This window comes from Typopeltis vanoorti, chromosome 21 (assembly GCF_054136105.1).
Source record: "Typopeltis vanoorti isolate ZY-2024b chromosome 21, IOZ_Tvanoo_1.0, whole genome shotgun sequence".
Classification (NCBI taxonomy): domain Eukaryota; kingdom Metazoa; phylum Arthropoda; class Arachnida; order Uropygi; family Thelyphonidae; genus Typopeltis; species Typopeltis vanoorti.
This window is the reverse complement of record NC_143569.1, coordinates 33,186,378-33,203,879: the sequence shown is the minus strand read 5'-3', so window position 1 is coordinate 33,203,879 and position 17,502 is coordinate 33,186,378. Positions and strand designations below refer to the sequence as shown.

At 37.1% G+C, this 17,502-nt stretch overlaps 1 protein-coding gene across 3 annotated transcripts in view; it reads left to right on the top strand.

Moving 5' to 3' along the window:
- Positions 1-17,502, top strand: part of Asap (ArfGAP domain of ASAP) — a 718,739-nt gene that overhangs the window by 396,809 nt on the left and 304,428 nt on the right. For all 3 annotated transcript variants that reach the window (XM_090411444.1, XM_090411445.1, XM_090411443.1), the window contains exon 19: positions 8,519-8,604. In XM_090411444.1, coding sequence (XP_090267570.1) covers positions 8,519-8,604 — 86 coding nt within the window. The remainder of the gene's footprint in view (positions 1-8,518; positions 8,605-17,502) is intronic.

Genomic DNA, 17,502 nt, shown 5'->3' with positions numbered 1-17,502 from the left:
TGATTATAGACTGTGGTAATCAGAGTTCATTATTTTAAGAGTCCAACTCAAAGTGATTATTATTATTCTGCATGCAAATGAGATAGTTTGGTAAATAATGTCTATGAAATTCTCGTTCAGTATATTCTTATGTTTGCAAATCTAAAGCAACCTTTGCCAGCAAAGGTTGGTTGATTGGTAGAGCCTCTGCTACTAATGGCTCACAAAAAGTTAAGCAAGTTTGAGTGCAATTAGTAGTTGGAAGGGATCAATCATTTGATTCTGCTGACACCTCCCTCGATGAGTCTTTGTACTCCCTGGAGGTGTCACATAATAATAATAATAAAGCAATTTGCTGCAGCCATTATCTTCATTTTTGGTAGCACATATATTTGTGAATCAAAATTTTAAAAAATGAAAACAGTCAAATCAAAGTGTAGAACAAGACTTTCAAATGATCATTTGCATAATATTTTAAAATTACATGTCACGAACATTGAAGTAAATATTAATGAACTTTCTAATAATTTGCAGCCTCAAATATCACATTGAATGTATGTATGTATGTATATCTTTTAATAAATTAATGTATTAATTTCATAAGTTTAATTTTATCTTTTGACTATGACATTTTATTTTTTGTTTTGTATATCTACTGACCATCTCAATTTTCCAGTGGGCGCAACATATCCATTTTCCCTAAATTTTATTGTTTACTAGTACATTTTCAAGTATTTTATCCTGCTTCCATCTCCAACACTGAGGGCATAATTTGACTAACTCTCTCTATTTAAAAAAAAAAGGGGGGGGGGGACAACAGATTTTGTTTGTGGCCCACAAAGTCTTTCAAGTAGTGAATATATGCTCCTGGCAGCAGGTGAGAGGTTCAAGACCACCTCTTTAAAGAACTGTAAAAATAATTTATAATTATGTTCATCTTTATAATTCCATGGGGATTTTTTTTTTAATTTTTTCTGTTTTTTTTTACCCAATGTTATATCAAGACCACTTGAATATCCTTAGGGAAATATTTTTGTGTGTCATTACGGTCCCTAATTTATAGTAGAGTATGATTATGGAATTAACATATATGTATATGATGGACATGGAGATATGGCAATGTCTTCATGTCTGCCATTTACATATCTACATCTACTTTCAATATCATGTACATCTCCTTCCATTATCCAATAGGGAGAATGGATATTGAAATATCAATTCTTATGCATACATTCATTAAATGGATCAGGATGTGAATGGGAAATTTGTGACTGAGTGGATATATGGGGTTATCAGCAATGAAGGTGATTAAGCAGGTGTGGTGGAGATATCACAGCATCATATTCTGCCAATTTATACCAGCTACAAACACGCTAATTGGAGAAATATGATGCTTCCAAGTCAGTGCAACTGTGTCCGGGTGAAATTGTTGCAAGAATGGTATTGATAGAGTTTGAAAGAGGCATTATTATAGAATGCCATGTTGCAGGCATATCTGTTCAGCAAATTGCTGACAAATTTTGTCATTACAGGTCAACAGTCAGTGATTAGTGATAGGGTCAGGTGGCATGTTTGATGGTGGGACTGTGTTTGAAGAGCTCCAAAAGATAAGTTATTTAGTTTTAAAAAAATAGCGTTATTAGTTTAAAAATTGTGCTAGAATTAGAGTATATTGTGGAGTTAATTAGTTTAGCTTAAAAAGTTTATCAATAGTGTTAATTTAAATGCCTTTTAATTTAGTATTTTGATAAGATACAATAAGATGCGTAGCACATGGCACCACTGCGAAGTAGAACAATGATGTCCAAATCATCGTCATTGTTTAAAGAATTTAATCAAAGGAACTTCATCCAGTGTAAGGTCCGTGGAATATATGCTTTTCCGAGAGTGGCTGGAGTTTGGTTTGAGAGCAAATTGATGATGTAAGTGAGGCTATTAGAGCACAGAAGTATAGGGTGAAAGAAATGATTGTTGTGGCTGCAATGAATGATTTAAAAGGCAAAAAGTATGCTATGAGAGAGGATTTGAAAGAATTACAGGAAGTGGCAAAAGAAAAGGGAGAGTTAAGATAGTGAGTCTGTTGCCATGATATGACAGAGTAGAATTGAGGAAGGAGGGCCATAATTGTGAATGACTATGCTTAGGTTATGCAAGAGGATTGGTGTGGAGTGAGTTTGATGGGTGAAAGAACTTATACAAGAAGGGTGCTGTGCATCTGAATAGATTTGGTGTTCAGAGACTGGAAAAATTGTTGCTGAATGAAGTGAAAATGGATGTGCAGAATCAGGGAAACCAGCGCTTTTGGGGGGGGGGGGGGGGGTTGGTGGATATGCATACATCAGTGAGGCAGTTGTGTGTAAGAATGTGTATCATATGCCTGAGTTAGCACGAATTATAAACCAGAATGGGATAGTTAGTATAAGGCATCAAGATAGGTCTCAGGAAAGACAGAGAGAAATGATTGGGGGGAAGAGTGTTATTGATGATAGCTGATGAACTGCAGCCAAAGAGAATAGAAGTTCAACTGCAGGATAGTGAAAATAGCACATTTGAGGCTATCTGGTGTGAGATTGAGGCCAGCAGAACAAAATATACAGTTAGGTGCTGCTGTAGACTAGGTGATGGAGTAGATGATGGAGATAGTATGCATAGGCAAATAGACTCAATGAGTGGAGAACAGGTAATTATTATGGGGATTTCAACTATGGTAACATTGATTGGATGGAGGAGAGGAAAGGACACATGGGAGGAAGGAAATAGATTTTATGCAGTTATTAAGGGATAACTACCTGAGACAGCATGTAATGGAATATATACCAAGGGTTCGAGAGAATAACATTGAATAATTGCATCTAAGAATTTGACTATAACGAATATGACCATGCTGCCACCAGTTGGTGAGAGTGATCATACAAGGTCTTGACCTGAAAGATAACTAAAGGTGTGGAATTTTCAGCTAAGATGGGGGTATATGTGAAATTACAGGTCTGGTAAGTATGACAAGCTTAGGAGATTGCTTAGTTCAGTGCTATGGCATGTGAAACTGCAAGGGCTGGATGTTGATAGTGCATGGAAAGTGGTTGAGGGAGGTAATGGCTGACTGCATACCTAGAGTTCCAGAAAGTAAATCAAGTGGGTGTTAAATGGATGAATAACACCATTAAGCTTGAGCTGCAAAAAAAAAAAAAAGAAACAATTGTGGAGGGAATTTAAGGAGAAAGGTGACCTGCAGGCACACGAACAGTACAAAGCACATCCAGAAGGGTAACTAGTGTGGTAAGAAAAGCACATGCAGATTATGAAAGGAAATTAGCAACGCAAGCTATAGAAAATCCCAAACAATTCTTTTGATATGCTGCAAGTAAAAGAAAAAATTTATACAGCAGAATGATTTTAAGGGATGCTGATGGTGGTGGGGGGGGGGGGTAACTGAATCAGTCGAAATAATAGAATTACTAAGTGAACAGGTTGCAAGAGTATATCATCCAGGTGGTGATATTGCAGGAATGAGGGAACCAATGGCTTATACAGTAATTGAGGGGTACGAAATGGAGGTGAATAGTATATTACATAACCTAAATGTGAATACATCTGAATTGGCTGGTATACCAGCTCGAGTGTTACATAAAGCAACAAAGGAATGAAAGTGCCCTTGACCATGCTGTTTAAGTCTCAGCTCTGGGTTAGTCCCGAGGGAGTGGAAAGAGGGGAAAATAGTTCCATTGCATAAAGGAGGCTTCAAGACTGCTGCTGCAAATTACCGACTGATCAGCATATCAGGAGTCATTGTCAAGATATTGGAGATATTAGTCAAGAGCAGAATACAGGAATGGATAGATGGGGGGGGGGCATGATTTTGTGAAGGGTAGATCATGCCCCAGTAACTTGCTCATGTTTTATAATACAGTGACGGTTGAACTGGATAAGGGTAATGGGTTTACAGTGATACTGCTGGACTTTGCTAAGACCTTTGACTGGATACCACATGCAATAATAATAGGTAAACGGCAGCACATGGGGATGAATATAGGGTTGGTGAGATGGATAGGAGTGTGGTTGATGGACAGATATCAGAAAGTAGTTTATTCAGGAGTAGAGTCCAAAAGAAGGCCTGTGCATGGTTCTGTTCTTGGACCACTGCCATTTAATTTGTTCATTAATGATATAGCAGAGGAACTGTTCATTTATTTGCTGATGATTCAAAGTTGGGTAGAGCAATAGTAATTACACATCATGTCAGAATTTTGCAGGATGATTTGGATAGATTGGCAGACTGGGCTAAGGAGAATGGATATCAGTTTAATGTGGAAAAGTGTAAGGTTAACTAGTGTGGTAAGATGTGATGTGTTGATGTGATGTAAGGTTATACATTTTGGGGTGAAAAGATTTGCACCAGTATACCACATTGGTGGAACTGTACTCCATGAAATTGTCGAAGCCAGAGATTTGGGAGTGTTGGTGGATAGGGAGTTGAAGTTTAAGGGCACATAGCAAAAGTCGCTAAATCAGCTCATCAGATCATTTGGTTACTGAAGAATACTTTGACAAGCAGGTTATTGTACCTCTTTATCGAGCCTGGATAAGATCTCATCTTGACTACTGTGCCCAGATTTGGGTGCCAGGGTTTCTTCTTGATGGGGAGGAAGTAGAGAGGATTCAGAGGCGAGTGACCAGTATGGTAGCTGGTCTATGGAATGAACCTTATGAGAACAGGTTGAAGATCTGTGGGTTACAAAAATTGTTTGATAGGCAGGAAAGGGATGATATGATTGAGACATTCAAATTACTGAGGGGTTTTTACAAGATTAATTCAGAGGAAATTTTTCAGAATAGGTCTGGTGGTGGGAGAACTAGTGGCCATCCATGGTAACTGAGCAAGGGTGTTAGAACTAGGTTTTTTACTTGGAGAGTGGTGAATGAGTGGAATAAGCTACCAGAGTCTGTTGTGTGCCATGACTGTGAATGAGTTCAAAGCAAAGAGTAATAGACTGTGCAAATGCTGAATAGTTCTTGACATGATGTTTAGAGCCTCTCTCAGTGAGTCTAAGGACTCCTTGGAGTTGCCCTTAATATAATAATAATAACATTCTGAGATGGAAGTGCAGGGAGTCAACTGCTACCCACAGTAGAATGCTCACCACACTCATTGAACATTACTGTATTGTGCTATGAAGAATCATATATAAAAACTGCCATTCATTGCCAAAACTCCGAACATGTCAAAGTGGAGTTTCAGGCATCGACTGGAACATTAATCTGCACAAAAACATTCAGAACTGAGGCTTGCAACATGGTTTACCATGGCAGGACTGCAATATGCAAGCCTCACATTATCTGAACCAACATGCAGCATCATCTTCAGTGGTGCAAAAGGTATCTACAGTGGGATGTGGAAGTTTAGAAATCTGCTTTATGGAGTGATGAATCACACTACACCCTTTAATGAGCAGATGGACTGATATGCATATGTCTGGTGAACATCTCTTACCAGAGTGCATAACTCCAACTTTGAAATTCAGATGTGTTGATGTGATGGTATGATTCTGTTTTTCCTGGTTTGTCCTTAGATGTTTGTGATGCCATTAACATTGAACTCAGAGTGGTATCTCTTCCAAGAGGTATCCAAACATTCTGGAAAAAGCAATGCTTCCTACTTTGTGGCATTTTTGCAGAAATGACCATTATCTCTTTCAACAAGACAAAGACAGTGCATTGTATCATAAGGCTGCTCATTTGTGGACATGAATGTCACCACACTTGACTGGCCTCCACAGAGCCCTGATCTCATCCCTATTGAACATCTGTGAGATGAACTGAGCTCATTACATTCCTTCACAAGAGCGGTCCAAAAATTCCCATGTATCGCAGTTGTATAAAATATGCCCTCTGGGTTTACTATAGTCATTTCAGTGAATGTAGGTCCTATATCTTATTAAGCTGGGCACCATGTCTGTTTGTTCCTCACACTATGGTGTCTACTGACTTCTTTCCAAACAGTGTATCTTAGGCAGTATGTAAATGAGGGCATGCTAGGATCGAGGGTTTTAGATCTGATCATTTTAAGACTTCTGTGAAGAAAAGGGATATTCGAGTACAAGGCTAATGATTAAGACATGCTTAGGAGACAGCTTGGAGCTATAGCATGAAATGAGAAGTTGAGTGGAAAGGAAATAAATACTCTTAGGGAACTGACAAAAAAAAAAGTCATCAATGTGTGAATGTAGCCTGAAGATCAGAATGCTGAATAAGATAGATGTCAAATGGATGAATGAGGGAATTAAGCATGAAATATGGAGGAAGGTACTTTGGAGACAGCAAAAGAGGAATAATGGTAATAGTAAATTGCCAAAGAGTAGGCCAGGAGAGTGACTCATTATGAGTGCAGTATGAGCAGAAACTAGTTAATCAAGCCAATAAAAACCATAGAAAAAAATTTCCAATGTGGAAAGAAGAATGATAATGGTAAGATAATGTTAATGGGTAAAATTGGGAGATTGCTAACTTCTACAGAGGACATAGTAGAGGTCTTCAGTGAACATTTCATTTAGATGTTTCATCCTCCGTGTGAAATCAGACGCGAGTGTAGGGAATGTAATTAGAGAAGACGAAATATAGACAGAGATAAGTAATCTAGATTTCAATAAAACAATAGGACTTGATGACATATCATCGTATGTTTTAAAGGAGTGTTCCAAGGAGTTAGCCTCAACCTTGGCCTACCCATTTAACAAGAGTCTTGCGCCAGCACAAATCGCAAAAAAATGGAAGGTAAAATTGTTCCACTTCAAAAAGGTGGTGATAAGGCTAGAAATTATAGACTGATCTGTATATCTGGAGTTAAGGTATGGAGAGGTTGGTGAGAGACAGGATACAAAAATAGGTTGATAACACTGGTATTCTTTTGTGCTTGTCAGCATGTTTTTTTTTTGTTTTTTTTTAAGGAAGTCTTGTTTTAAAACTTATATACTATAACAACATGATGAATGTATTGGACAAGGGAGATTGGAGATTGACATGCACATTGACATAATTAGATTTTTGCAAAGGCTTTTGATAGATTGCCACACCACAAGTTTTAATTATACTAAAGTAGATGGAATTGGATAATAAAGAGTTGGATAGGAAGCCGGCCCTGAGATAGGTATCAGCAAGTTGTACATTATTCCAAAAGAGAAAAGTCACTAGTGGTGTGCCACGGGGACCTGTTTTGGGATCATTATTATTTAATTTGCATATTTAATTGATATCGGGATGGATTAACTGGTGATATACAACTGTTTGCAAATTATGCAAAATGGGGAAAGCGATGAGGAATCAAGCAGATGTTGTGGCCTTACAGGAGACCTTGAATAGATTTTATGAATGGGCAGCACTATGGAACATGTCAGTTCAATGATGAGGAATCAAGCAGATGTTGTGGCCTTACAGGAGACCTTGAATAGATTTTATGAATGGGCAGCACTATGGAACATGTCAGTTCAATGTTGCAAAGTGTAAGTTACTGAAATTTGGTAGGCAACAATGAGATACAAAGTATACACATGTTGGAGGAAGTTGGGAGAAACAAGACCTTTGGAGTGGTGGTGGATAAGGATCTGAAGTTAAGAGGCAACATTGCACAAGTTGTGATTTCATCACATCAGATTATGGCAATGATGCAGAGGACCTTAACATGCAGAAATAAAGAGGTTCTGGTTCTATTGTATCAGGTCTTGATCAGGCCTCGTATGGATTATTTTTGACAGATTGGTTTTCATGGTGATGATGATATATTCGAAAGGTCCAGAGGACTGACTAATGATAACTATTGGAATATAAGATATGAAGGCAGATTGAAGCAATGCAGTTTGCAAAGCCTTGTGAATAGGAGGAAGAGTGGGGATATGAAGGGTTGTTACCAGGTTAATGTGGAAGAAATTTTTCATTGAATTGAGGAACAAATATCCCTGAAAAGCTCTATAAGGAAGGTGTGAGCAGGGGCATAAGGGGCAGGTTCTTTGCATGGGGAGTGGTTGGTAAGTGAAATGACATTATGGTGAATGCAAATTTATTGAATGAGTTTAAAACACAGTTTGATAGGCTTTGTATGTAACAGTGTGTACCTCCCACAATGAGTCTTTTGACTCCATAGCATTAATAATAGTATATAATTTTGTGGTCAAATTCAATATTAACTATATCTTGAATAAAAAAATAAGCAATTCTATTTTATATTATAGAATCAGTCTTATCAGTTTTCTATCTTATAATCATTAACTGAATATGATCAACTCCTGATTGTAAGATAATTAAATTATATGTTCCATTATCTGTTATGTCTGAAAAAGATTTTTTTAACTGTCTAAAAAGGATGGCATTTTACTTTCAAGCCAGTTTATAATTTTCAGCTTTTTCACTTAGGTTAAAACAGGAACTGTTTCATTTTTAAGTTCATTGATCATAAATGTAGTTATGAAATGCTAATAACAATAAAGTTGTTAGGAAAATTCAATTCGTATTTTAGGAGTTCATGTTTTTAACTCTTAACTAACTTTTACAGCTAAATGGCGAAACAAGTCTTCATGTAGCAGTTGCCCAAGAAGATGGAAGTTCACTACATATTGTAGACTTCTTAGTGCAGAACAGGTACTATTAAGCTAATAATACAGGCAATCCTTGGTATAGCAAACACTATTATAACAAAGTTGCTCACTATAACAAACTTCTAGAAAGTTTAACCTAAACCTCATTGGTACAGTCTAGCATTCCATAAGTTTGCTGTGATCTGAGGCAACTGTAGTTTGTTTCAGTGGTAGATTAAAAGTCTCTGAATGTATCAGTAATGAAAACCACAGAAGTCGATGATATTTATATATTAACTACATCAGGAATAACCTCGTCAGCATTACACTAAATTCAAAATTAGGTAGTGTAATGTTGCTGAGCCCATTTGCTGGGTATCACATAATCTTTCTCTCTCTCTCTCTCTCTGATTATGTAACAGCTGTGGCATAGCTGTTACATAACTAAAAAGAAAAATTTTCTCTGATATTTTCTGCAGTTTCCATGATCCAAATGAAATATCCTGTATCACAACAAGGGTGCTTATCTTATCATTGAATTATATAATTAAATATATTACTATTAAATAATAATAGACAAAGAAGGAAATAAAAACATCCAGTTCAGTAGCATATCTTCAGCATCATATAAAGCAATATTTCATTTTCTTAATGCTTGAATGAAGCATTTCACTAATCTCTCTCTCTCTCTCTCTGTAGCCCAAGAAGATGGAAGTTCACTATACATTGTAAACTTCTAAAAAAATGTCAGAGAAGGAAATAAAAACCTAAAAACCAGTTGTGAATGGGATGCCTTTTGCATCATACAAAGCAAGGTTTCATTTTTTTAGTGTTTGAATGAAGCATTTTAATAATCTCTTATGGATTAAAAAATAATAATTCTTTATCAGTATTTCTCTCTTGTCTGAAACTATTTTCAGGATATTAAGCAGCTAACTTAGTTGTTTGAAGTACAGAAAAAGTAATGTTTGATTAAATAATTAGATAATAAGACATGCATAATATTACAGTATGAATAAAACATTGGCAGCAAGATGCCATTATATGAACTGGAGGAAAGAAAATAAAATATATGCAGCTGCTGATGAATTATTATCAAAAAAACATTATGGAGATAACCTAGAGTTTCAGCATGAGGATTCTGATAGGTCCTAGAGGTTTTTCTTAGCAAAGTTAATTACTTTGTCTCTGACTGACAAGACAGTGATCATGCTTAGCTGTTAGTGGTGACCTGATAGGATCACCACTATAACGGCACAGCTTGAAGCAGTGTCATTACATAAAGTGCAAGGGACAGATATTAGCAATACATCAGAAATTTATGAGAGGTGGAGGATGGTGAGAGAAGCATTCAGACTATATTCCCAGGATTAGGAGGATAAATCATGTTTTGTTGAATGAATGAATAGCATTATCATCAGTAGGAGCTATGAAAAAAAGGAATGAGTATGAAGGGAAGTGTGATTGACAAGCTCATTACATAATGCAGGCAAACTCAAGTTATGGAAGGAAATTAACTGAGCAAACCAAAGGAGTTCTTTCACTGTGTAGCAGGTGAAAGCAAAAATGATTTTGGAATCATAGCTTTAATAAATGCTGATGTTAGCAAGTAGACAAAATCAAAGCAATTAGTTACTGAACTATCACTATACACACTTGCATAATAGCATCCATTTAGAGATAATGCAGTGACTAAAGTTGACAGGATCAATATGACAATAAAAGTGTAGATTACAGCTGTGATTTTTGTGAGATATTGGCTCACCCAATGTATTATGAGAAAGTGCAATAGAAATGGCAGTGTCCTTGACCAGGTCTCTGTTTTAAGTCTCAACATAGGTAAGGCCCCAAAGGAAACTGAAAGACATAAAAACTCTCTTATATGAAGGAGGCACAAAGATAGAGGTAGAAAATATCCCAATCACTATCTTGGCAGGGCAGTTGGTGGTAAAGTTATTTAAGTAGTTGGTTAAGAGCAACAGTTAGGAATGGATGAATAAATTATATTTTGTGGGGAACAGTATAGCTTTTTGAAGGAGATCTTTGGAAAAAATTAGTAATTTATTTTCATCTAATTTCATCTTAGTAATTTACTCACTTTCTACAATAAAGTAGCACTATATTTTGATATTTCCAGACTTAGCAAAGGCATTTGACAGGATAGATAATGCAATCCTTATATAAATTGGAACAAATTGGGATGGATATAAAGCTGAATAAAAGAGTAGCTGATGGACATCAGGATATTATATGGTGGAGTTGAATCTAGGAGAAGGCTTGTGGCTGTGGTGTGCCATAGAACTCTATATTTGGATTTATGCAATTTAATTTGTAGATTAATGATTTGAATAATTTGGGAGGGTGATATTATCTAGTTGTTAGGGTGCAATGTGTGGAGGATAGTAGCTAATACAGGTGATACGTATATCCTGTAGGATGATGTTAAATAAACTCACCGTTTAGGTAAAGGATTATGAATGGAATGAAAATATTATATATTAACTATAAATAAAATATATTATATAAAAATACTATGTATTAACCCAACTGGTTGAAGTGGATAAAATATTCAGACTATCTTTGGATTTTTCATGGATCAAGGTATGAGTGGCATTCTGCCTTGTTGGCATCTAATTGGCCTTCTCTGTTAATCCTTTAATGATGATTGTAGAGCCATTAGTGAATTAATTATAATGACCTTTGTGTCACTTGACTTAAAATATACTATTTTTCCTTCATTGTTCTTTGAGATTTGAGAGCTCCAAGATTTGAACTTGTTGCTGCACAGTTTATTTATTGTCTATTCCCCAAAATAAAAAAAATTGAATTTCATGTGTGAAAATAATCTATTCTGAAATGTGACAAGATCACATTTCAGAATAGATTATCCTGCAACCCCCCCCCCCCGAGTTTCGTACTGGTAGGCCAGTTCTCCTTGAATTCTGATGACTCGAAAGGGGGGGGGGGTTCCGCTTTCGAGTCTTCAAAATTCGCATACCCCTCCCCATCAAGAAAAACCTTTCTGGTATTAACAATCAATATTGACTGATTGTCTGATACGATTGTTCTTTTCCATAGATAAATAGATTCACATAGATGACTAAAGCACATCACCTTTTGCTCTGCCTACAGTACATTATATACAGTAGCGAACAAATTAATCCAAACACTCACATTTTAAAGAAAAATTTTAATTTCTCAAGAAAATGAATACCAAAAATTAAGCTCCAACTTTACCTCATAATTTACATGCTCCTCTGTTTGTAACAAGTTCGTACGCTAACCACTCGGCCAACCAGGCTGGTTGGCCGAGTAGTTAGCGTATCCGCTCTGCAGCCGAAATGCTGCGGGTTCGAATCCTGCCGTGGGAATGGATGTTTGTGATTGTCTGTGAAAATACTAATGGTGGTGGTTGGCGGTAGATGGCGTAGGTTTAGATCAGTGTTTCCCAACCTTTTTGATGGCGCAGACCCCCCCCCCCCGTGGCGAACGTTAATTCACCGTGGCCCCATAAAATCCGAAATGGAAATTTTTTATATTTTACATATCATAAAGATGAAGTAATAAATTACAATTTTACATCACTAAATTTGTCATTTATGACAATGCAATATTGTTATAAATGAAGATATTCGGAAGAATATGAACATATCAATTAGGCTTAATATTATAAATTTAATACTCACCTAATGTGATGGCTGGTGCTGTTTTTCAGACGTCAACAAACTTGATAATTTCAGACGTAGATCTGGCTCAACGTTAACTCTGTTCCTGTATTTGTTTTTCATATATACAAGATGAGAAAATGTTGTCTCTTAAAGATATGTAGTGACAAATGGCAGCAGATGTCTTACAGCCCTTTTGGAAACAGACTTAGCTTGGAACCAAAACTCCAGTAACGGTAACAAAGGAAACAGCATTTTGAATGTTGAATCACGGGATAGCTCAATAAATTGTTCTGCTTTGACAGAAGGAAGTTCATATTCGGAGTCTAGAAAGAGTTTTCATCCAGTCATTTTTTTCAAGACAAACCGGAAAATACAGACGTAGTTGAGATGCCAATGACCTCATATGTTCAATCATACTTTCAGCAACATCGCTAAAAAGGTGTTGTTCACTGAAATCAATGAAATCACTCAGGGTGTGAAAGGAATTGTATTTTCCTTTTTTGATACGGTTGCAACACAAATTTAACTTATTGATTGTTGCCTCTATCTTGTCTTGCACAGAAAACACGCCGACAGATGTACCTTGAAGGCTCGAGTTAAGAGTATTCAAGATGTTAAAAATGTCTGCCAAGTAATCAAGAGATGAGAGCCATGTGAAATCATTTAAATAGTGTGTTAACTCAAATTTGGAGTTTACGAGGAACAACCTTACTTCATCACGAAGCTCAAGCAACCACATCAGAACCTTACCATGGGACAGCCATCAGATTTCTGAGTGCAATAATAAGTGTTCATGATCACTTCCCATTTCATTACAAAGTGCAGTAAATAACCAGCTGTTAAGAGGATGGGCTTTAATAAAATTGACAATTTTTATTGCCTCGTGTAGAATGGTTTTCATTTTGGAGGGCATATGGCGTGTAGCTAGTACTTCGCGGTGTATACAACAATGTGTCCATTTCACAAGAGGTGCAACTTTCTGAATATGTGTGACCACACCTTTATGTATTCCCGACATTGCCTGAGCACAATCTGTGCTGATACCTACACATTTTTGCCATTGTAGTTTATTTGTAGTTATGAAGTCATTGACAACTTTGAAAAGGGCTTCAACAGTTGTATGAAGAGGTTGTATTCACAGAACAAAAAGTGTTCTTCACAAACTTTATTTTCGTGTTCATATCATACAAAAGCTAGCGAATTAGCATCATTTGAAATATTGTGGCTGTCATCCAACTGCAACACAAAATATTCACTATGACGTTCTAGCAAAATATCTTTCACATTTTGAGCCATCTCGTCAATTCTTCTTTTCACAGTATTGTCAGATAACGATATTAGAGACACCTTGTTGACATCTTTTTCACTAAAGAAGTTGTTTGTGATAGCTTTTGTCGCAGGCAAAATTAAACCTTCCCCAATTGTATGGAGGTTGTCCATTTCTAGCGATCAGAAGGGCGACTTCGTAAGAGGCAAGAACAGCCTTTTCATTTTTTGTTCCACACACAATGTCGTTAACTAAATTCTGTGAACCACAAAGTTGCAGTTTTTTATTTTGAAAATATTCTATTGGCATATTAACTGATTTGCCATGTTTTGTTTCAAGGTGGCGTCTCAACTTCGACTGTTTCATAGATTCATTTGATAACATTTTGTAACAAAGAGCACTATGTGGTCTGTCTTCATCATCTTTATTCAAAATGGAAAATCCCATTTGCGAATAGGATGGACAATATTTGCATGATCTTTTGAGGGAAGGAACTTTATCTGCACTAGTACTATTTTCGACAACACTAGATCCACTTGGATTATTGTCTGTCTTGCATTTCAACGATCCACACTTTAACCACTGATCCATATCTAAATAAGATCATGAACAAATTGAAAATCAGAAGTTTCATTGTGAACTCAATTATTTGACCAAAAGAAGAAAAACTGAATATTAAACTGAGAAAAACACACTTGTATAATATTATAAAATTTATTTCTAATATAAATTATAATATAAATCTCAAACCCAATATAATATTATAAATTATCTCAAACCCAATATAATATTATAAATTATAATTTATTAAATTAAATTAAATTACAAAGGGGTGGTTATTCACCTCTGCTTTACAAAGGGAAGCAGTAACGGTACCAACATTCGTGTTAAATTTTACTTAAACCAGGGCCTTGAGCCAGAGATATACTTTGCAAATATCCCAGGTGTGAGCAACATGATAAGATAAAGTTTAATGAAAATAAGCTATCCCGTGGACCCCCTTTGAATTACTTGTGGACCACATGTTGGGAAACACTGTTTTAGATGATGAAGGTAGTTGCGGTTGGTGGAGATGGAGAGTTTAGAGTAGGTACCTTCCCTTGACTAGTCTTTAGACTCCCTGGAGGTGTTATGTAATAATAATAATAATTTTTCTTATTTATGCATTTTGAAACCATACTTTAATAATGGATTATATTAAGTTATCCTTTATCCTTTGTATCGCAATTTAATTTTCCAAGTCTTTTTTTTCACCATGGTCCACAAATTTTCTATTGGGTTAATGTCAGGAGAGTTACCTGGCCACTGAAGTAACTGAATGTTGTGATTTTTGAGGAAGTCTCACTTTTTTTGAAGTATGGCATGGAGCAAGATCCTGTTGGAAGGTGAGCTCTTTGTCTTTCTGAATTAGTAGAACCACCCTTTTCTCCTATGTTTTTATGTATTGGCCACTTTTCATCTTGTCATCAACAGGCACAAGTGATCCAGGACCATCATGTATAAAACAATCCCACCATCTTTTTAACTGGTTTGGGTGCTTGTTGAAGGGAGCCACTGATTTGCAAACATAGGGTACTCACTCTCTCTCTCCTTGGACAAATGGCTCTCATCTGAGAATCGACTTTCTTCCACTTCTCACCAGTCCAATCTTTGTGATCTTTTGCCCACTGGAGCCTCTTTTTCTGCATAGCCTTTTATACACGTTAACTAAATACAAGTATTTAAGTCTACAGCAGCCAATCCAAGATTGTCTGCTGTAGGAGACTTCCATGTTAGAGGTTTAATGGCTTCCAGAAGAAACTTAAATCTGGAGCCACTTTCATTGATTTAACATCTACTTATGACACTATCTGGATCAGGGGCCTCCTCCTAAAACTAGGGAATATTATAAAGTGTAAAAAAATATCTACAACTTTTTGAATCTATTCTCTCCAACAGAAAGATCCGGGTCCTATTGGCGAAATAAAGAGCAGGCCCAGATTCCTTCACAACGGTCTTCCTCGGGCTCTGTGTTATCCCCTATACTTTTTAACATCTATATGTATGATCTACCTCAGACCAGATCAAGCAAGTATATGTACGCCGATGACCTAGCGATCTTACATCAATCCACCTCCTTTACGAACCTAGAATCAACCTTGAATACAGACCTGAACATCCTGGAAGAGTACTTCAAGCAGTGGTACTTGAAGCCAAACCCAATGAAAACAGTGTCCTCGGTATTTCACCTGTACAATGCAGAGGCGAATCGGCAACTCAGCCTTTCCTGTGGAAAAATGGTAGAAGGACAGAAGTAAGCATGGACAGAAGCCTAACCTATAAAAGGCACATCATCAATCTCTCAAATAAAATGAAAACCAGAAATAACATCATTTCAAGGCTTGCTGGAACAACCTGGGGTTGTGGTGCAGAAGTTCTAAGGTCGTCTGCACTAGCCCCTCGCATTCTCTGCAGCAGAATGTTGTGCCCCTGTCTGGGAAAGAAGTACACACACTAACATTATAGACACCCAGCTGAACTCTACCATGCGCACAGTTAGTGGGACAGTGAGAAGCACCCCTCTCTCCTGGCTGCCTGTTCTATCTAACATTGCTCCACCACACATACGGAGAAGATAAGCCTCAATTAAGGAATTTAATAAAGCAATGAGCAACCCACTCCTACCCCCTACACCAGACTCTCATAAACCCACCTGGTCTTTGCCTCAAATCTAGAAAGCCTCTCTGGTCCATGGGCAAACTCTCTTCAGCTGTGCTGCCATCAATATCTGATATATGGAGAGAATACTGGTTCAACAGTCTCCCAACAAATGGCTTCCTGGTAGAAGACCCCTGTTCTCCGCAGCCTGGTTTTGATCTTCCTAGGAAGATTTGGTCATCCATAAACAAGATCAGAACTAGTCAGCGCAGATGTGGCTATCTTCTACATAAATGGGGGATGTCAGATCACCCTTATTGTGATTGTTCTCCCGTGGCTCAGACGATTACTCATATTGTGTACGACTGCCCAAGGTGCCAATTTCATGGTGGTGGCCTACAGGACATCCATAAGGTGACAGATGAGGCCTTGAATTGGCTTTCCAGCCTGGACCTTGACCTGTAGTTGGTATGATTTCCTCCATAACCACCGGTTATGGAGGAAACAGAAGATCATGGTCCCGTCTCACCACGAAGACGTTATTCTCGTAGTTACTCTCATAGTCCTCGTCATAGTATCAGCAGAGCTCCTCCTCATGTTAGAAGATGATGATACAGTGTGAAATGGGCCTCCTCTAATAGATCAAGTTTTCTCACGCAAGACACAACTGCTCTCTACTTAAACCTCGGAATACAGCTACTTTTATGTTGTGAAATGTTGTGAGAACATGCAGCCTTTGTCATACTTGGTGCAGCAGGACGATAATTATCCCTAGCTTAATTATGACAGGTTACTTTTGCTTTATATTTTTAAAAAAAAGGAAAGACTTAGAAAGCAGGTTGTGCCTTTTATGTAATGAACTTTTATATGTTAAGATTTTCATCATTTGTTTCTGGAAATTGCGATCATACTTTTCACTTACCAGTTTTCATGTAGCCATAAGCATAAATAAATAAATAAGTGGAATATTTACAGCATGTAAATATTTCATTAAATCTCCAACCTGATGTCCTCCCAGCAGTTAAGCTGTTGGGAGGACATCAGGTTGGAGATTTAATCCAAAATGAATCCAAGATTCCCATGGAACCTTCGATTCATTTTGCTTTTCCGAACTAGTAAATAACTTTGAGTAAGTGTAGTTTTCCTTTTTCACCCACATTTTCCTTTTCTGTCAGGAGAAAAGGTATTTGCAGTATACTGTCGACAGGGTGTAGCATTGAGGCAGTCTGCCTCACAGCACGGAGTAATAAGGGTGCTCATTCAACCAAATTGCAGTAGGTGCCGTTGCTAAGCATAGCAATTGCGGTAAGAAGTTTTCCCAAGCTTAAACTGATTAAAATTATTTGCGAACTTCAATGACCCAAGAAAGATTGGGTGGTCTGGCAACTAT